Below are 21,466 nucleotides of genomic sequence, written 5' to 3' on the forward strand. Positions count from 1 at the left end.
GTTTGGAGCTGTGTCTGACTCCAGTGAGTTGTATTCTCTTCAATTAGCTCATTGTCAGGTATACTGGGAGTCGAACTCCAGCCAATATCATTGATATCATCTGCTAAAGATAGGTCAACAATATTAAAGTCCTAGAAAAGCCCTTTGAAGGTGATGTATATGATACACGTTACTGTATATTAAGACACTGTGTCCACTGCAAAGTTCTCTCAAAAATGGCTGCTGATCTCATGAATGCTGTTGGTTACCAAAAAAATAAAGATAAACTACATTTTGAATTTTACTGAAAATAAAAGGAAATTCAGGAATGTGGCCTACTGCCCAATCTAAAAAAAAAAATATTTAAATTGCAGGTTGAGGTTCTGGTTGCACATTTCACTCTAGATGCAATCAGTGAGAAGCATACACATCTTAAGACATGCGGATACAAAATAAAGCAATGTAGCAGCAAGGCCTCAAGCTCCTCTTGTTAGGAGACTTGGAAAATCTAGAAAGTACGGTAGTTGTTTTTGGGAGAACACATGGATCCATACAGCAGAGCTTCTTCTGACTCTCATCTTCTGGCATCCCACCACATTGTGCACAGTACGTTTCATTTCAAATAATGGATAACATAACCTAAAGCAGGTACAGTGTGTGGCTTGAATGAATGGTGCATCTTACATCTTCTCACAGTGCCGATCTCCCTAGCATTCACTTGTCCTTTCGTGTAAAATAAAATGATCACTTTCCTTTGCGTTTTCCTCTTCGTTTTCCTTTGCTGCCATTTTCTCTTCAGTTACACTGTTGTCAGAGTCACCATCTTCATCCTCTTCGTCATGTTTTTTGGGTTTGCCTTCTAAACTATTTCTTATGCCGTAAGCAAAGTAAATCAGAAGACCTTCAAAAGAAGTGAAAATTGGTATAAAATAAGTTGTGCACTAAACTGTGTTCATGAGTGCATATAAAGACATACTATATAATGAAGAAACATTACATGTAGGTGACATACTTGTTAATATACTGTAAAATTAAGTTTCCAATGACACATTCTGATTCACAAGAAGAATCGTAAATCCTAAAATTCTAAAATGTTCCTTCATTTTTACATTGAATTAAAGAAAAGAGAAAAAGTAAAAAATCTGTGTGGTTAGCTCCAACTCCTAAGCCTCCTATACTGTAGACATGAATCATAGTCATGCGATTTCATAAAGCCTACACTGACCAAGAGCATGAAATAGAAACCGATAGATAGAATATAAACATATAAGACCAAGTACAGACCAAGATCATCAGATGCTGGAAATCAGCCTTTTATAACATAGACTTCAGATTATAATCAACTACCGGATGCAAAATCCAGCATGGTAAATCATTCTTCTGACAACCTGATAGCCTGTAGACATTTGGATTTAAAAAATGAAATGGTAATAATCAGGAAAATACTGTTGGGATCATGGGTTTCGGCCAACAATTATCTCATGTTTGTGGCCAGCTTAAAATCTGGAGATGATGTTTGCAGGACTCACAATGCAGAAATGTTAGAATAAGTGAACTTTTGGTCACTTTTTCTTTCTTTGAGTTTTTCAAAGAAAGTGATTCATTGGCTGACATTTTTCTTCGTGGCAGAGACAGAGATAGGTAAAGCAGACCAAACAGCACCTGCCAGTCACCTTTGAAGATAAAAATAGCCACGCGGAGTCTATCAATGTTATTCTAACTTGATTTTTTTAACTGGTTAAGCCAATAGTCCAATAAGTATGATGGCAGCCATAACTGTCTCCCGACATCAAAAGGGATCCTCATTCTTTGCTCCCCTGGGTAAATCTTAGTATACAATTGTCCAGCCACTGAGTTTGGCTGGACAGTAGTGTACTGAGATCTGATAATTCACCCCAAGCCAAGGGTAACAGAAGTCACAAAGAAAATAAGCTATTATTGGATATTTCTGAAAACTCAAGTTTCTGGATTGTGATGGGTGTCAACCTTTAAGTCCAAACTGCTGGCTTGGCATAGGACAATTTATAATGGACTTGTGAATCGATAAAAAAAAAAAATATATATATATACAGTACAGACCAAAAGTTTGGACACACCTTCTCATTCAAAGAGTTTTTTTTATTTTCATGACTATGAAAATTGTAGATTCACACTGAAGGCATCAAAACTATGAATTAACACATGTGGAATTATATACATAACAAACAAGTGTGAAACAACTGAAAATATGTCATATTCTAGGTTCTTCAAAGTAGCCACCTTTTGCTTTGATTACTGCTTTGCACACTCTTGGCATTCTCTTGATGAGCTTCAAGAGGTAGTCCCCTGAAATGGTTTTCACTTCACAGGTGTGCCATGTCAGGTTTAATAAGTGGGATTTCTTGCCTTATAAATGGGGTTGGGACCATCAGTGGCGTTGAGGAGAAGTCAGGTGGATACACAGATAATAGTCCTACTGAATAGACTGTTAGAATTTGTATTATGGCAAGAAAAAAGCAGCTAAGTAAAGAAAAACGAGTGGCCATCATTACTTTAAGAAATGAAGGTCGGGGGGGGCGTGGCTTCGGCATGGCGGCGTGAAGACGTGAGTTAGGAGAGCTCCGTGACCAGCCTCAGGAGAACCTAAAAAGACCGCTTCCCTACCTGCCTTTCCTGGCCATGACTAAAGGGAGACGATCGAAGAGTCAGTCCGCGGTCCCTCCTGAACAATCTATCGGCCGCTTCCTCCGCTCCAACCAACAAGGTGGCGGTGACTCACCCGCAATGGCCGCAGCTCCAGCATCTCTACGCCCAGCAGCGCAGCCGTTTTCAATGGCGCCAGCAGCGGAGCCCGCCCGCACACAGGATCGGCACCCGGGCAGTGCAACCACCTATTACACGGCTCCTACCTTGATGAATCCAGATGCCTGTCCGAATCCTCCATGGCGCCAAGCTGCATCGCTCCAGCCGGATTACGCAGGTACCGTCACTCAGGCCATTTTGGGGCCTACTGAAAAGGAAGGCCTGCGGGCTGTTGCCGCCTCTCCTTGCGCGGCAGGTCGAAATACGACTGAGCCTGGGCAGCCTCTGGAAAGGGACTCTGCTTATATGAACTCCCCTGCTACCAGCTCCCCAAGGGGTTCTATGGGAGATAAGGTGCCACCCTTGGTATCCGCTACCCACACTCAGGGTCACATGGGGCCCGTTCCAGTTTCCCAATCCCCCAGCCAGAGTATACCGGTCATCTTTTCTACGCTGACGCAGCACTCAGAAGAGCCACAGGGGTCCCCCTTACCCCCACCCTCCATTGACCGCACGCTGGCAGAACTGTGGGAAATGATAAGGGCTCTGCCGACGAAATCTGATCTGGAGGCACAGGTGGCCCGTATTGAGAACAAACAGGCTCAGGCCATACAAGCGGTCCGAGATGACGTCCATCAACTAGATGACCGCTTATCCTCGCTAGAAAATCGCTATGAAAATACTGCCTCTATGGTTCATTCCCACTCAGAGATACTATCTGCACATACTTCTCAAATGCAGGACTTCTCTCTACACCTCGACGACGTGGAAAATAGAGGCCGCCGGAATAATATTAAGCTCCGTAACATCCCAGAATTTATTCCCAACGACCAGCTATACTCCACCGTGGTCGACATTTTTAACTCAGTTTTGGACAATCCTCCTCAAACCAAGATTGAGCTTGACAGAGTTCACAGAACCGCAGGACCCAGAAATCGTGATGTGGAGAGACCACGAGATGTCATATGTCGGGTTCATTTTTACACAATCAAAGAACGTATCCTACGCAAAGCTTGGGAAAAGAAGGAGCTCTACTTTGAAGAAACACCGATTACTATCCTGCCTGATGTATCCCGCCTAACCTTATCGATGCGAAGAATGGTCAGGCCCCTGTTAGAAGCAATTAAAGACGCAGGAGCATCCTACCGCTGGGGTCATCCATTTCATATTATTGTCCGGTACTCTAACGGCCAATCAATGCAGGTCCGTTCTCCGGCTGACCTACAGGAACTGTTCAGATTCCTCGACGTCCGTCCCTTCACAGTTCCTGACTGGACATTGCCTCCTTTTCTACAAGGTCTGCCACAAGATCCGGATTTCCCGCAAAGAATGTCATCCACCTCCCCGAGGCGGGCATCTCCAGGCCGTTCCAGCTCGCACCGCGACCATCTTTCCAGATCACAATACCAACCTCCACGACGTCTTCCTCCACCTCCTCGCTGATCCTCCGTTGCTGGCCTTTTCTGCTGAGACTCTTTGTTTGTATTATTGAAGTTGGCTCGACTGAGTCGCTCTCCATGTCTTTTCATTTGTCATGGATTCCTATGGTCTTATGATAGTCCTAATATCTCCTCTCAAGTGCTTTTTGTCTTTCCCCTGTGCTAACTCCTCTCCCTCTCTCTGGGGAGTTTCTACTCCTATCACTACCCTCCTCTATCCTCCCCAGTCAAAATGCCACAATCTCAGGGGAAGGGGTCTTTGAGATGCAATTATGTTCATACTTTTTTGTTTCTGGTCACGGATGGCTTTCCGTGTGTTATGTTTTCATTTTTCTTTAGAAGACGCCATCTGTTCCTCCTCCCCCACTAGGGCACTGTGAATTCCTGTCTTCGTAAACTCTACTAGACGGGATACTCGCAGTTACTTATACCTTGTTAGGTGTTCGTCCCTCGACTGAGGGCTAGATTTCCACCTTCCCTCCTTCCCACTTTCCTCATCCCCTATCCTCGCCTCCTCCTATCCCGGCTGTCAGCACTCCTCACTCTCACTGAGATATTTTGTTGATATTTGTTCTCTGATTGTTGAAACATGTCTGATGTTTTATTGGTCTCCCTTAATGTACAGGGGTTGAACTTACCGGAAAAAAGATCGTCTCTACTGCGTCTCCTCTGGAAGAAACGTGCACATGTAGCGTTCATCCAGGAAACGCATTTCCGTTCCTCTTCTACTCCAAAGCTCTCGGACAGACGTTTTCCACATGCCTACCATAGCACTGATCCTGATACCAAGACAAAAGGTGTCTCCATTCTCGTCTCCAACACTATCTCGTGGAACCTGATCGACTCTCGCACTGATGGGGCAGGCAGGTATCTATTCTTAAAGGGTAACTTAGCCGGTTATAAGGTTACATTGGCATCAGTCTATGCCCCTAACAATGGTCAGGTGGGTTTTTTATCTAAGACCCTCAGGGCCTTGGAGGAGTTCACGGAGGGTCTTTTGATTCTGGGAGGAGATTTTAATATTGTCCTGAATCCTCGCGTGGACTCCTCCAAGGGCCAAGTTTCCTTCCCTCTTTCCGCCATTACCAAACTCAAGGAGCTCTTGTTTTCCCACCAACTCGCTGATGCCTGGCGTATCCTCTATCCAACATCCCGAGACTACACATTCTTTTCCCACCCCCACAACTCCTACTCCAGATTAGATTACTTCCTCCTGAACCATGCTAGTCTAGACCTTCTCTCCAAAGCAGAGATTGACCACATTACCTTCTCTGACCACGCCCTAGTCTCCATATCCATCTCCTTCCCGACTCATCAACCCAGAGCCTGGCACTGGCAATTAAATGACTCACTTCTCCAAGACCTCCAGGTCACCTCTGAAGTCCGGAGAGACCTGGCCGAGTATTTTGTGAATAATGTGACTCCCGATAGCGACCCCCTTACCATTTGGGAAGCCCATAAATGTTTTATCAGAGGCTCTTTTATTAAACTAGGGTCCCGTTTGAAAAAGGAAAGAGCAGCAAAGATATCTACTCTTCTATCGCGCATCCACGAGATAGAACAGCAGCATAAGCGGACTCTGGACTTGCAGCTGGGAGCGGAACTTACCCAGCTGAGAGATCAGGTTCGCTCTTTATGTCTTTCAAAAGCCAAAGCGACCTTAACTAAGTGCCGTAGGCATTATTACGAACATGGTAACAAACCAGGTAGAACCCTTGCACGGGCTTTGCAAAAGACCAAATTACGCTCCTTTGTCCCCCATATGTCACTCACTTCTGGTAGAAAGACCTCTCTCCCGAAGGAAATAACAGAAGCATTTAGATCATATTATCACACCCTGTACAATCTAGACGACTCTCATCAATCCGTTAGCCCTGAATTCAAGCCCTCAGTGAAAGCTTATCTTGAATCTGCAGGCTTACCATCTCTCCCCCCAGAAGCGGTTTCTGACTTGGAGTCACCCATATCATTATATGAGTTACAGGCAGCTATTAAAAACTCCCAAACTGGGAAGGCTCCTGGTCCGGACGGACTCACGCTCTCCTACTATAAGCAATTTAAGGACATTTTGCCTGATCATTTTATTGCTGCCTTTAACTCGTTAGATAGGGCCCGCACTCTTCCAAATGACACTCTTAGAGCTCACATCACAGTAGTCCCCAAGGAAGGGAAAGATCCCTCTCATTGCCAAAACTACCGTCCCATTTCCCTGATCAATGTAGATCTAAAGTTATTTTCTAAAATTCTTGCCACTCGCCTTCTACCACATTTCCAAAAACTAATCCATCTAGATCAAACAGGTTTTTTACCCCTTAGGGAAGCCCGTGATAGTACTACAAGAGCAATTAACATGATCTACCAAGCCGTCACTTCTAAGACCCCAACTTTATTCCTATCTACCGATGCCGAAAAGGCGTTCGATAGGGTTAATTGGGAATTTATGTTTGAAACTCTACGTTGCGTGGGAATGGGGGACAAAATGATGGCCCGGATTACTAATCTTTATTCCAACCCCACGGCAGTGGTTAAGGTGAATGGCCAGTTTTCCATGCCTCTGTCCATTCGCAATGGAACAAGGCAGGGCTGTCCCCTTTCCCTTTTAATTTTCGTGATTTGTCTCGAGCCGCTTCTGTGTCATATAAGGGGGAACCCCGATATTTCAGGGCTACGGATTCATGAGACATCGCACAAGGTTGCAGCTTACGCTGATGATCTTCTGTTCTTTCTCACCAACCCCAGGGTTACCCTCCCAAACCTCTTGCAGGAACTAAAAATATATGCTTACCTCTCGAACTTTAAAATTAATTATAAAAAATCCGAAGCTTTAAACATAACTCTTCCCCCTTCTACGGTCCAATCTATTTCAGAGAACTTTCCATTTAAATGGGCTCGGTCATCTCTAAAATATCTAGGGATTTTACTTACCCCCACACTCTCGGAACTATATCAGGTCAACTACCCGCCTCTTCTCCGGAATATAAAAACAGATCTAGACAGGTGGAATATTGGAACGTTCTCTTGGTTTGGAAGGATATCTATTTTTAAAATGAATGTCCTGCCAAAAATTCTATTTTTCTTCCAAGCCCTACCGATCCACATCCCCAGACTCTTCTTCCATACTCTTCTGAAAATGTTGACACATTTCATATGGGCAGGTAAACCATCTAGGATAGCTAGGTCAATACTCTTCCGTCCCAAGCTTGAGGGTGGTCTTGGGCTCCCGGACTTCCTCTCATACCATAGGGCTTCACACCTTCTTAGGATAGTAGATTGGTGTCGTCACCAAGCCTATAAACAATGGGTATCAGTTGAGCAATCCTTTCTGATTACTCCATTGTCAGCCATTCCTTGGTTGTCCACCCAGACCCCATTGGAAGCACGCCTACATCCGACTATAGGCCCCTCCTTGAAAGCCTTTGCCAGCAATCAAAATCACCCGGGTATCTCTCCATCCCCCTCTCCTATGTTTCCTATTCTGGGCAATCCTCAATTCCCTCCAGGACTAGAGCGCGGTCCCTTTAAGGAATTAATAAGATGTAACAAATTTAGGGCCCATCATCTGACTGCCTCAAACCAATGGCTTATCCCTCAACAGATCTCAGAGTTATCAGGAACGTCTACTCTCAATCCTTGGCAGTCTAGACAACTCACACATTTCATGTCTACACTCCCTCCTGCGTCTACGTACGTTCGTGAAAAGACGGACTTTGAGTTCATCTGCGAGCAGTCTGGAGTGACTAAACGCACCCTCTCCCGCGCATATGGCTTACTAATATCTCCCCCAGACCAACCTCCTCCCAACTTTGTCTCTCAATGGGAAGCTGACTTGGATATCACACTTTCTTCGGACCAACGGTTAAGACTTTTCACGTGCATTCACAAAACATCTATGGCCAGCAATATTCAGGAATCGGGTTTCAAACTCATGTCACCCTGGTATAGGGTCCCCACTAGACTTAACTCCATATTCCCATCTACCTCACCCCTATGCTGGCGATGCGGCTCTGAGAGAGGTACAATACTACATATATTCTGGTCTTGTCCCCTTCTATCGGCATTTTGGAACTCTGTATGGGAAATTACTTCTAAGTTCACTACATATACCCTCCCTAAGACACCTGCTTTTTTCCTGCTCCATCAGTGCGAGATTCCTTTGTCATCCTACAACAAGTCTGTGGTAAGGCACTTGGTAAATGCGGCCAGAGCTTGCATCCCATGCCTATGGAGGCAATCATCTGCTCCCTCCATATCAATGTGGATCAATAGAGTTCAGGAGATTATGAGAATGGAAGACCTCACTTCATCAATGAGACATACTGAAAAAAGTTTCACCAAGACCTGGAGTCATTGGTTGAACTTCTTTGAATCGGTGGAAGGAAAAACACTCATAGCATCTGAATGAGAGTGCAGGTTTGGGTATGATGTCCCCCTTCCCTTTTCCCTTCCCTCCACCCTTGTTCTTTCCTTCCCTGTCCCCCCCTGTCCTTGTCTACTTTATTTCGTGACAGTGATTTCGGATTCAATTTGCTTTTTATTGTTCCACATGATATTGTGGTATTCCCGAGTAGGGTTTTATAATTTTTTGACTTGTCATTTGTCATTTACTGTACTCATGCTTTATTAATGAGTTGTATTCATTATCAGTCCCATTGTCCACCATGCTTTGGGTTGTTAAAAATTGAAAAATCTTAAATAAAGAATTTACAAAAAAAAAAAAAGAAATGAAGGTCAGTCAGTCAGCCGAAAGATTGGGAAAACTTTGAAAGTAAGGGCTATTTGACCATGAAGGAGAGTGATGGGGTGCTGCGCCAGATAACCTGGCCTCCACAGTCACCGGACCTGAACCCAATCGAGATGGTTTGGGGTGAGCTGGACCGCAGAGTGAAGGCAAAAGGGCCAACAAGTGCTAAGCATCTCAGGGAACTCCTTCAAGACTGTTGGAAGACCATTTCAGGGGACTACCTCTTGAAGCTCATCAAGAGAATGCCCATAGTGTGCAAAACAGTAATCAAAGCAAAAGGTGGCTACTTTGAAGAACCTAGAATATGACATATTTTCAGTTGTTTAACACTTGTTTGTTATGTATATAATTCCACATGTGTTAATTCATAGTTTTGATGCCTTCATAGTCATGAAAATAAAGAAAACTCTTTGAATAAGAAGGTGTGTCCAAACTTTTGGTCTGTACTGTATATATATACAGTGTATATATATTAAGGTAAAAAATAAGAGTATAGTATTACTTACCAAGAGCCATCCAAATACTAAATCTGATCCACGTGTCACCACTCAGCTGTACCATTAAGTACACATTTACCAGGACACTGAAAACCGGCAGAACTGGTAGAAGTGGAACCTGTACGGAAAAAGGTAAAAAGATAACTTGAGTCGATACAGCTTATAAGACTAGCCACATGTTTGAGGCACAGTTATTCAACTGATCAACCCCTTAGTGACCTGTTTTGGGCCTTACTGACCAAGCGCTTTTCTTCCTTTTTTCATCGTCGCGTTCCAAGAGCTATAACTTTTTTATTTTCCGTCTATATAGCTTTATGAGGACTTGTATTTTGCGGGACAAGTAGTTTTTAATGGCGCCATTTTGGGGAACACATAACTTTCTGATTAACTTTTATTAACTCTTTCTGGCAGAGAGATGGGAAAAACAGCAATACTGCCACTGCGTTTTTACATTATAAATTTTATGGCATTAATTTTTCGGTATAAAAAATAACATAATATCTTTATTCTCTGGGTCACTACGATTACAGTGATACCAAATGAATATATATTTTTTTCCGTTGTACTACTTTTTTTAGCAATAAAACCCCTTTTTTTAAAAAGAAAAAAATGTTTTTGCATTGCCGCTTCCCAAGACCTATAACTTTTTTATTTTTGTTCATATCGGAGTAAATGGTGCTTTTTGATCGTTTATTATCACGTTTTTTCGGTGGCAACTAAGAATAAATGAGCAATTCTGTATTTTTTTTTACAGTGTTCACCATAGGAGATAATTTACATGATATTTGTGTAGTAGGGGTTGTTACGGACGCAGCAATACCAAACATATGGGGGAGATTTTTTTTGCAATTTTTTTCATTGAAAAGCGTATTTTTTTTTATGGGATTTTTTTTAAATTGAATAAATGTTTTTGTTTTTTTACCACTTAAAGGGAACCTGTCACCTCCAAAAATCATCCCAAGCTGCCAGCAGTACCTGAGAGTAGCGAGCAGTGTGTTTCTGACAATCATTTTCTTCCTGAAGGCAGATGCAGCAAAAGCTCTGAAAATGTTCTTTTATCCCCTGCCCGCGCGATTTTCTAGTCATGATTGAAGTCAAAGGGGCAGCGGCCTCCTTGCTTCAAGTCAAGGTAACCGTGCTCCCTTCCCTGCCCCTTTGTTGTGACTGACAACGCTTATGCACCAGAGTTCGGCTGGGTTTGTGGAACAGCCGGCTGTCAGTCACAGGCGAAGGGGCAGGGAAGGGGGCGTGGTTACCTTGACTTGAAGCAAGGAGGCCGCTGCCCCCTTGACTTCAAGCATAACTAGAAAATCGCACGGGCAGGGGATATAAGAACGCTTTTTAGAGCTTTTGCTGCATCTGCCTTCAGGAAGAAAATAATCACCAGGTACTGCTGGCTACTCTCAGGTACTGCTGGCAGCTTGGGGTGGTTTTTGGAAGTGACAGGTTCTCTTTAATAGTCCCACAAGGGGACTGTAACAGACAACATTCTGATTGATTTTAAAATGCAATGCATTATCCCTATAGTGCATTGCATTTTAATATCCGTGCGATTCTGAAATTGACCAGCAGACTGGTGCCAGAGAGGCGCAGCCTGCTGGAAATGACTCAAGGCTGGTCTGGGGACTACACGAGACCCCAGCCAGCGTTCACACACATCGGCACCCTGCGATCGCATTTGTGGGGTGCTGATGGGACACAGATGGAGTCTGCTCCCTCTGTCAGGACTTTACATGCGGCGGGCGCCATTGCCGGTCCGGGCTGTTAACATGTGAGAGCCAGGCCCCCGCTCCCCGCCGCCTCTTAGTGACCGCCGTAAAAAGGCGTATGTGTGGTCACTAAGGGGTTAAAAAAGGTACCTTTTAAACAGGATGCCACAGGATAGACAATGTTGCCATTGACTATTATAATACAAAAGCAGGTCCCATATGCATCCTCTTCCTCAAAAGGACAAAAAGAGGAGTCTGCACCACGGTTGTGTCCTGTTGCATCCTGTTTTCATAGTACATTTCCCCAACAAAAAAACAATTACCTTTCAACAGGATGCAAAGGTGTGGTTTGAACCTAACCGCTAACTACTGTTGGACAGAAATGGTATACTTGGCTGGAGTTAGAAAGGTACATTTCAAACATAAATACATTATAATATTATCCTGGGTCATGAACATGGCACGAGAACTTGCTTTATGGACTGAATGTAGACATTACAGATAGTGAAGAATAAGAATTGGAACTGGATGAGGAATTTGCATTATGAATTTAGGTTTGGAGTTAAAGTTATTTGTAAGAGGAGGTAAATGTCATGTTTCCCCCTGAAGTATAATAATATATGTATAAAAAACATCATACTACGTATGACATGCATGATTTATGATATATTGTATTCAGCTGGTTTGTACAGTGCTCCACACATACTCTTTGTGCACTTCAAGGTCCACTGGTTCAAGAAGTTGTGGGCAACAGCAGGGGTGTAGTTATAGGGGAAGAGCAGGGGAGGCGGCTGTTTTGGGGCCTGAATTTAGAATGAGCCCACCCAGGAGGAGGACTAAAAGATGTTATTTTCAGATCCTCTCAACAGTATATACAATGACATTTATACAGTAACATTTTAGGAAATGGATGGAGCAGCTAACTAGCCACAAGCATGGGGGTTGCACTGGAGGATGGAGTTACAAAGAAATTGCTAAGGGGGGGAAGGTAGTAATTTCTAACTACACCACTGGGCAACGGTATGTAACGCTGCCACCATGTCCCACCATGGTAGCTGACAGTAGAAATATTCATTAGGGAAGAGCCTGATGCTAACAAAATTGAAAGCTATGTGGTGCAATTGGCCTATGGAGGGGAACCCTTGACCACCACCTTACATATTGGAAATAAGAGACCTTAAAGAGGAATTGTCACCTCTCCTGACACTTCTGTTTTAGTAACTACTTGCATCCCATGAAAAAAACTATTCTGGAGCATCCCTTCTTTTAATTGTATGTTGTGCCGTCCATCTATTATTCTTATTATAAATTTATAAATAAATTGCCAACTGGATGTTACCATTCCCTTGTTAAATGGGTATGCCCAGAGGTCAATTTATTTATAAACTTCTAGAACCAAAACTAGAGGAAAGGCACCACGTAAAGTCATAAGATTAAAAGGTAGGGATACACAAAGGACTTGACATCACCCCCTCAGATATAAGTTATAGCCGTACATTAATGTCTAGACACAAAGAAGGTAGTGTAAGATGCAGTGCTGAGCAGTAATGTGTGTGTTTACCATAAACGTGATTTTGTGCTGGTTCTGAGGTTGTCTCCAGATGATTGAAACAATGAATATGATGAGTAAAATTAATACAGTAAGAAGTGCGATACTCCATGACTCCACATTTCCTATGGCTTCCACTGCATATGTTGTCAGGACACTCAGTCCACAAATTATAAATGCTGCAAAAGAAAAAAAAAACAGGTGAAAAAAATATTTATTTTACTTCTTATCGACTTCAATATCTATAACACATAAGTACAGTAAAACCCAAAATAGGAGAAGTTTACTCATCAGTTGACTGAAGCTTTTATATTGTTTACATGTTAAAGGGGCTGTCCAACTTGGAGAACCCCATTTCAGATTGGAGTTCCTCCTCCAGGTTATGAAAGTCAGTTCATGAAATAGGACTGCTGAAATTTGAAGGGAATGTGTCATCAGAAAATGACCTATTGTTTAAATCCCGTTTTATATCAAATAGAATATTTTTTTTAATTTTGGCGCTTTTTGTTTTAATTTTCTGCATAATTTTAATGCCAGATATCACCCCTGTATAGATAACACAGGATCCACCATTAAAAATAGGTGATATCACAGCTTATCTACTCCCTCCTGACCTCTGCATAGGTCATAGAGCATGCCTAGAAATTTTTTATTTTACCGGGGGGTTATTACTGCAGGGTAGCATTAGAACTAGAGGGGGCACTGTAGGGGGCATTATAAATACTGGCACAATGGTAACATTATTACTACTTGGGCTACTGTGGGGGCATTTATTTTACTGGGCTCAGTATAGAGGGCATTGCTACTAAGGAAGCATTAGGGATCACTATTGGGCAAACTATTACTAATAAAGAGAGAGAATGATTACTATTTGTGGAACTTTGGGGAGCACTATTATTATGTGGGGGACTGTGTATGGCACTATTTTTTCTGCAGTACAGTATTTGGGGGCCTTGGGGAGCAAAGTGGGCACAGTATTGGAGGTAGCAGAAGGATGGCACTGTTGGGGCACCAGGATGGACTGTCTGTGTTGAGGAGATTAGGAACCTAAGATATCTGGTGGGTAAACTCTGCAGAACTGAGACTGAAAGAAATTATCAATGCGGTCTGGTCTGAATGGAGAAGATGAGGAAAGAGAATACATCAGAGGGGACATCACTGGATGGAACAGTTATGTAGTGCTGTATTCTCCTGTATGTTCGAAATGTAATGTCCATCCAAATATGTCTTTAGTGGTAGGGCTGGGAAGGAGGGGTTGGATTGAGATTTTTTACCTCAGGCAGATGAGAACCTAGAATCGGCCTTGCCTTTCTCTTTATAATCCACCTTCTTGCATGCCAGCATTGGTTGGCCATATACATACAATAGACACAAACAGCAACAGCCAAAAGAGCAGCAACAATTACATGAAATTACATCCCCCACCTTCCGCAAAGTGCAGGTGTCTGTCCGCCCCATGCCACCATTTGGCTCCAAGTGTCCAAAATATGGTCACTCTACCATAGAAGCCAATGTGGTCAGCTTCAGTCTTGTGTCTATGGCCCATGTGGCTACTGTCAAAGAACAGGGATCTTGACCTAGTGGTCAGTGTGAAAACTGCATGTTTTTAGGTAAATTTTTTAAATATAAATCAGGACATTGAAACATTTTTAAAAAATCACCAAAAAAAATAATATATATATATGTTTAACAGAAAAACTTGATTTAAACAATAGGTCATTTCCTGGTGACACATTCCCTTTAGGTCTCATGAACATGATCATATTGATTTTGTGGTGTGCAAACCATGAATCTGCAAACAACAGATACCGTCAATGTGCATGCCGCAATTTCCTTATAGTAGTGGAAAATACAAGGCATGTTCTATAATTTGCGGACCGGTCACATGAATGTGAACAGCTCACAGATGGACATGGCCCCAAAATATTGTTGTCTGCATGAGGCTTCAATTTCACATCACGCATTAGGCAGAGATTATTGAAGCCAATGTATTTATATGGAGTCTCTACTCTGACGTCATCCAGAGGCCTCTCACAACTAGCTAAAATAAAGGGGTCTCGAGCAAGACACGCGGCCCCTGCCACTATTAAATAAAGACTAATCTACTGTATGTAAACTGGTAACTGGTGGTGACTCATTTCCCTCTCCCCTCTCGGATGTGACACAAATTGAATTTTTAGATAGTTTTACATTAAGAACTGAACTCAAGGCAAGTCATGTCATGCTGCTGTAAAGGTCCTATTATACCTACAGATAATCACTAAGATCATCTCTAACAAGCATTGCATGCTCGTTAGCGATGATCTGGCAGTGTAATACTGCCGGCGATCACCGGTGTCTTTCAACATGTTTAAAAATAATCGTTTGCTGGCGGCAGATCGTGCCATGTAATCACAGTCTGCCGTCGGCAAGCAATGATTCAGTAGGGGAATGAACCGTTAGGGTTAGCAATTGCTCCTCCCCATACTGAGGAGGAGATCGCTGCATGCAATGCCAACGGTCTCCTCCGCTAGCGAGCAGGCGATTGCCAGGAAGGAACACTTCCCTCCCGACAATCGCCTGCAGAATCTGTAGGTGTAATAGGGCTTTAAGCCATGGTCACAGCCAGGGTGAGCAGGAATGAGGTCCACACTTAATACAACAAAAGTCGCAGTAACACAATAGTCCCTCCATGACACATAATGGTTTTGAAATCCTGGTACACATTTTATATTGGGGCTCAAGAACTTCAAGTAACAGCTCTGACCTGCATCAAGCGGAGCAAGGTGACAGATCAAACCATATTTTCTCTTGCTCTGTCACCTAGGGCAAGGGTAAGCAACCTCCAGCACTCCAGCTGTTCTCAAACTACATTTCCAAGAATGCTTCCTTCACTTCTATGGGAGTTACAAGAAGAACTGAGCAAGAGTGCATGCTGGGAGTTGTAGTTTCACAGCAGCAGGAGTGCCGAAGGTTGCTGAACACTGACCTAGGCCAATTATGGCTAAGGCAATGTGATGTTGAATACTGGTCTCCCTTGTGTGATTAGAAGGGAGAAGACAAGATCATTGGATTTTACTGCAATAGTCCAAGGAAAATCTTAGATATCGGCAATATGACGTAACCCTTGTACAGATACATATAGTTGATCTTACCCAGAATTCCCACAAGAAAGCTGACTACAGAGGCAGACTGTTCTGTCGGTACGCTGGGGGGGTGCAGGAGGGAGTGAAAGCTAAATCCCTGTTCTTGTAGGATAATGATTTGGGATTCGTTCGTCATTGACTCTCTCTCTGATGCAGACAGCATTTCTTTATCTGGAACACATTTAGGCTTCTCATAACCGAGGCCGGGCTGGTACCTATACAGACATCAATACGTTAACATGATAAGATTTGCAGTTGTGTATCTTTTACTAGTATTGATATTGCAGTATGTAGGAGTGAAAGGCTAGCTCGCATCATAAGCAAACATCAAGCATTACATCTTACTATACCCATGCAGTATTTACAGGGTTTTCCTACATTTCACCTGATTCCTGTTGTCCCTGACATTGTCCCCTTTCTGAACTGACCAGTAGATATGCGTTAAGAAATTTATACTATACAATCCTGGGATTTACAGATACATGTTTCGTATATGTTTCTCTGTTCAATAATGTATGTAGTATGGAGCAGAAGACTCTGAGGAACATGGTTATGTACTAAGGCCCATGTACGTTAGGCAATTATTGTGACAAAATGTTCGTTTTTGAAAGACCATGATGATCACAGTAAAAAAAAAACTGAATGAAGTAGGACAATCAATTTTTTTTTTTTGTGGATCCGCAAATTGGAACGGAACAGAACTACAGTACATGGTATGCTGTCCACATCATTTGAGTTTCCATTGAAATGAATAGTTCAGCATTTATTTTCGCAAAATTTCAGAATGGACATGGACTCAAACTTAAGGACGTGTGAATGGACCCTAGAGGTGTACATATTAGATCAACACTGGACTAACCTGCTGATTTCAGCAGGACCTGCCGGCCATCTAATACAGGCACGGCCAACCTGTGGCTCTCCAGCTGTTGTAAAACTACAATTCCCACCATGCCCTGCTGTAGGCTGATAGCTGTAGGCAGTCTGGGCATGCTGGGAGTTGTAGTTTTGCAACATCTGGAGAGCCTCAGGTTGGCCATCCCTGATCTAATATCTAGTATATGGGGGTGTCTCAGCGCCCTCCTGAAGGAGGACGTAAGGGCAGCAAGGATTGTGCATGTTGGGTTTCAACAACCACAAACCTTTGTTCTCACTGGGGATAATCCGCTGCTAGAGGCATCTGGTAGTAACTTCCTCTCCCCACTCAGAACACATGCACACTCAGCCAAGCAGGGCATGCATGTGTTTTGAGGAATAGCTGTCGGCTGGACAGAATACTTCAGTCTAACAATCAGCTGCGGGACAAGCAGACATACATACAGAAGCTGCGGAAAAGGAAAATGTTGTATTACATGTAATTACATGAATGTGCTGGGTCTTCCAGAGTGAGAGGATAGCCCATGAGGCAGCCTCCCTCTTTATAACGTCTATAGGCCATAACAGCATATGGAAAAGGGTTGTCTTGATGACACCAGTTTCTCCGATAATGTAGTGGATTAGATACAATTTCATTGTCTATCTATCCATCTATCCATCTACAGGTGAAACTCGAAATATCAGAATATCATGCAAAATTTATTCAGTATTATTTCAGTAATGCAAATTAAAAGGAATTGCATTAAAGAGGGCCTTTCACCGATTATTACACTATGAACTAACTATACAGACATGGAGAGCGGCGCCCGGGGATCTCACTGCACTTACTGTTATCCCCGGGCGCCGCTCCGTTCTCCCGCTATTCCCTCCGGTATCTCCGTTCACTAAGTTATGGTAGGCGGAGTCTGCCCTTGTTCTTCTGTAGCGCTGGCCAATCGCATTGCAGAGCTCACAGCCTGGGAGAAAATAACCTCCCCGGCTGTGAGCTCTGCGCTGCGATTGGCCAGCGCTAGAGCAGAACAAGGGCAGACTCCGCCTACCATAACTTAGTGACTGGAATCTCCGCCTACAATAACTTAGTGAGCGGAGATACCGGAGGGCATAGCGGGAGAACGGAGCGGCGCCCGGGGATAATAGTAAGTGCAGTGAGATCCCCGGGCGCCGCTCTACATGTCTGTATAGTTAGTTCATAGTGTAATAATCGGGGAAAGGTCCTCTTTAATGCAGCCTAAAATTAGAATTTTGTGAAAAGGTTCAATATTCTAGGCTCAAAGTGTCAGACTCTAGTCAGCTAATTAATCCATACCCCCTGAGAAAAGGGGACCTGAGATTGAGACTTTGGAATTTCGTAAGTTGTAAGCCATAATCATCCAAATTGAAATATCTCCCTTTGCATGTAATGAGTCTATCTCATATGTTAGTTTCACCTTTTAAGTTGCATTACTGAAATAAATGAACTTTGCACGATATTCTAATTTTTTGAGTTTCACCTGTATCTATCATCTATCTATCTATATACTGTTGTATATACCTATATATATATATATATAACTCGTCTCTGCTACATCTGTACTTAAAAGGAAACTGTCACCATGAAATGCAGTACAATGCTCCGGCAGCATGTTATAGATCAGGACGAGCTGAGCAGACTGATATATAGTCTTGTAGGAAAAGAATTAGTAAAACTTGTAATTTATTCATTTAAACCTCTGCCCTTTTTATGCATCAGAGTCATGTGGGCGGTCCTATCAGTGATTGACAGCCTTCCCTGTATGCTTACTCATGCAGAGTTAGCTGTCAATCACTGAGTGGCTCCGTCCACTGCATAAAAAGAGCAGAGATATAAATGAATAAATTACAGGTTTTACAAATTTTTTCCCCACAAAACTACATATCAAACTGCTCAGCTCCTACTGCTCTATAACACGATGCTGGCAGATTACATTGCATTTTGTGGTGACAGGATCCCTTTAAATTTGCAAAACTCTTCTGTAAAAAAAGATGATTGTAAATGTGATGTTAATAATGTTTTTCTCTACAGGCCATCATTTATTACTTTAGCAGTTGCTGGTAGGTATCTCCTACAGCTCTGGGCAGCAGTAAGGCCAGTTAAGGCAAATTCCCAAGTGGAAGTGAAGGACTTGATAGAATGAAAAAAATAGCTAAGAGCGGACACATGACTGTGCGGCAAAAGCCAATTTCAGCTTCTCTGCTAAAATCCTCACTAACAGTTTGCAGATTTAGACCACCCAATGCAAAGAAAGCTGATCACAAAAGCATGAATGGGTCAGTAACTCCAGTCATCCTATAATGGGATCAGACTGTACTGAAAAGACTGGGACGGCACGCTAATGATTAAGGGCCTCTCTGATACCTCCCTGCAGTTCTATAAATGAGGACTACAAATCAAATTGGAAACTTTGGGGGGAATATATCATTCCCCTTATGCCTCTTATTGGAGTAGAAAGGTCGCAAATCCACTGGATATTAGACTTTCAAATGCATTTGCGATTTTTCTACCCAAAATCTGCATTTTACATTGATCTCACCAAATCTGCAAAAAGCGGGCGTCGTGAGAGAGGAGTATGGGTGTTGTGAGGTCAGAGCCGTCAGTCCTGGCTAATTCATCATTATTGACATCAGAAACAGGCATAAATAATGAATGAAATCATTTCGGACAAGACCTGCGCCTCGTCATAGATGACATGTCTCCACTGGCAGCGCGGGCGCCATCGTACATAAATAAGGACCTATGTGTCCTCAACACTGAAACCAATTTGCAAAAATGTATACAATTTTTAAAAATATGCACTAAGCCCCTCATTCTCTTTGCACATAAGCCAATGAAAAAGTCTAAAGGCCAGTTTGGCAGGATCACCCAGCTACAGTATATGGAGATTGGGCTCAGACAGGGCTCTGATGCAATTCTACTGTAATACAATTCTTAGATCAAAACTTAAGATGCCCATACACGTTAGGTTTCTGCATGACTGGTATGGGTTCCTCCTGATTCCTGGCCATGGCTTACTCCAGTCTCCCAATTAGGCCTCACGCACATGAACGTGTGCCAGCCATTCCATGCATTGAAGTCCCCAATGCATGGGCAACATCTGTGCGGTTGCCGCAGACGGATACAGACCCATTCAACTAGAATGGGTTCGTCATCCATCTGCACCGCAAAAAAATAGTGTGCTCCCTCTGCGTTCCGTGCCTCAGTTCCGCTACTGATTCTGGATTGCGGACCCGTTCAAGTGTGGGCTGCAATACAAGCGTGGTCGGGCATGAGGCAATAAGAGCACATTCAGCTGAGCATGCAAGTGTACAGTATGGGGAGTCGTGAAACATAGCTGTCCGCTGAATGACTGTCTGGCCAACAGCTGTCTAAAGTGTAGGGCTACCTGAAATGCAAGGAAAGATCTTCATATCATGACCTCTAAAAAGCCAACAAGTACCTCAGTACACCCTTATATAACTAAGGCTACTTCCCATTTTCAGCACAGCTCTCCGGCTGGCTGTTCTGGCATAGAATGCTGGGAATCAGCCGGACAAAAACTGTTGCGTACTGCAGTTTTTATTATGCCAATTCCAAGCATATTTGCCGTGTAACAGCCGGATGTCCATCAGACCCTATTATAGACAATGGGGCCAGCAGACATTCCAGTAACATCCAGCAATGCTGGATCCGGAGAACAGCCTGCCGGAGAGCTGTGCCACAAATATGAAGGCAGCTTAACAAGGACAAATACAGAAAAATAGATTTTTGCCTTTTTTTTGTTTTTATGCTGTTAATGTTTAACATTGGAAATCTATACCGTAATCTGTTAAATTAATTCATCAGGTTAGTACTGTCATGTGGATGCCTACTGAGTGAATATGTTTTGGTTTTTATATAATGTATATGGACTAGTATTTTATGTGACAATTTTTTTAATTAATGTAATTATTTTTAAGACATGTTTTATTATATTTTTTATTCAATTTAAGAATGACTATTTAGCAGCCTTATTTAAAGAGGACCTGTCACCACAAAATGCTATGCAATCTGAAAGCACCATGTTATAGAGCAGGAGAAGCAGAGCAGATTCGTATATAGTTTTGTGGGAAAAGATTCAGTAAAACTTACATCTGCAGCCCTGTAAAGAGATATCGGCACAGGAGAGAGGTGTTATCAGTGACTGACAGCTATCTCTTATGTACAGTCGTGGCCAAAAGTTTTGAGAATGACACAAATATTAGTTTTCACAAAGTTTGCTGCTAAACTGCTTTTAGATCTTTGTTTCAGTTGTTTCTGTGATGTAGTGAAATATAATTACACGCACTTCATACATTTCAAAGGCTTTTATCGACAATTACATGACATTTATGCAAAGAGTCAGTATTTGCAGTGTTGGCCCTTCTTTTTCAGGACCTCTGCAATTCGACTGGGCATGCTCTCAATCAACTTCTGGGCCAATTCCTGACTGATAGCAACCCATTCTTTCATAATCACTTCTTGGAGTTTGTCAGAATTAGTGGGTTTTTGTTTGTCCACCCGCCTCTTGAGGATTGACCACAAGTTCTCAATGGGATTAAGATCTGGGGAGTTTGCAGGCCATGGACCCAAAATGTCAACGTTTTGGTCCCCGAGCCACTTAGTTATCATGCTATTATGGCACGGTGCTCCATCATGCTGGAAAATGCATTGTTCTTCACCAAACTGTTGTTGGATTGTTGGAAGAAGTTGCTGTTGGAGGGTGTTTTGGTACCATTCTTTATTCATGGCTGTGTTTTTGG

At 42.9% G+C, this 21,466-nt stretch overlaps 1 protein-coding gene across 5 annotated transcripts in view; it reads right to left on the reverse strand.

Annotated features, from left to right (window-relative positions):
* Positions 1-224: 224 nt before the first annotated feature.
* SLC7A2 (solute carrier family 7 member 2) overlaps positions 225-21,466 on the reverse strand; it is a 122,674-nt gene continuing 101,432 nt past the window's right edge. For all 5 annotated transcript variants that reach the window (XM_040418786.1, XM_040418785.1, XM_040418789.1 and 2 more), the window contains exons 9-12: positions 15,830-16,035; positions 12,708-12,874; positions 9,447-9,555; positions 225-880 (exon numbers count right to left, since the gene is read on the reverse strand). In XM_040418786.1, coding sequence (XP_040274720.1) covers positions 687-880; positions 9,447-9,555; positions 12,708-12,874; positions 15,830-16,035 — 676 coding nt within the window. In that variant the 3' untranslated portion in view covers positions 225-686. The remainder of the gene's footprint in view (positions 881-9,446; positions 9,556-12,707; positions 12,875-15,829; positions 16,036-21,466) is intronic.

Source organism: Bufo bufo, chromosome 2, assembly GCF_905171765.1.
Source record: "Bufo bufo chromosome 2, aBufBuf1.1, whole genome shotgun sequence".
Taxonomy (NCBI): Eukaryota; Metazoa; Chordata; class Amphibia; order Anura; family Bufonidae; genus Bufo; species Bufo bufo.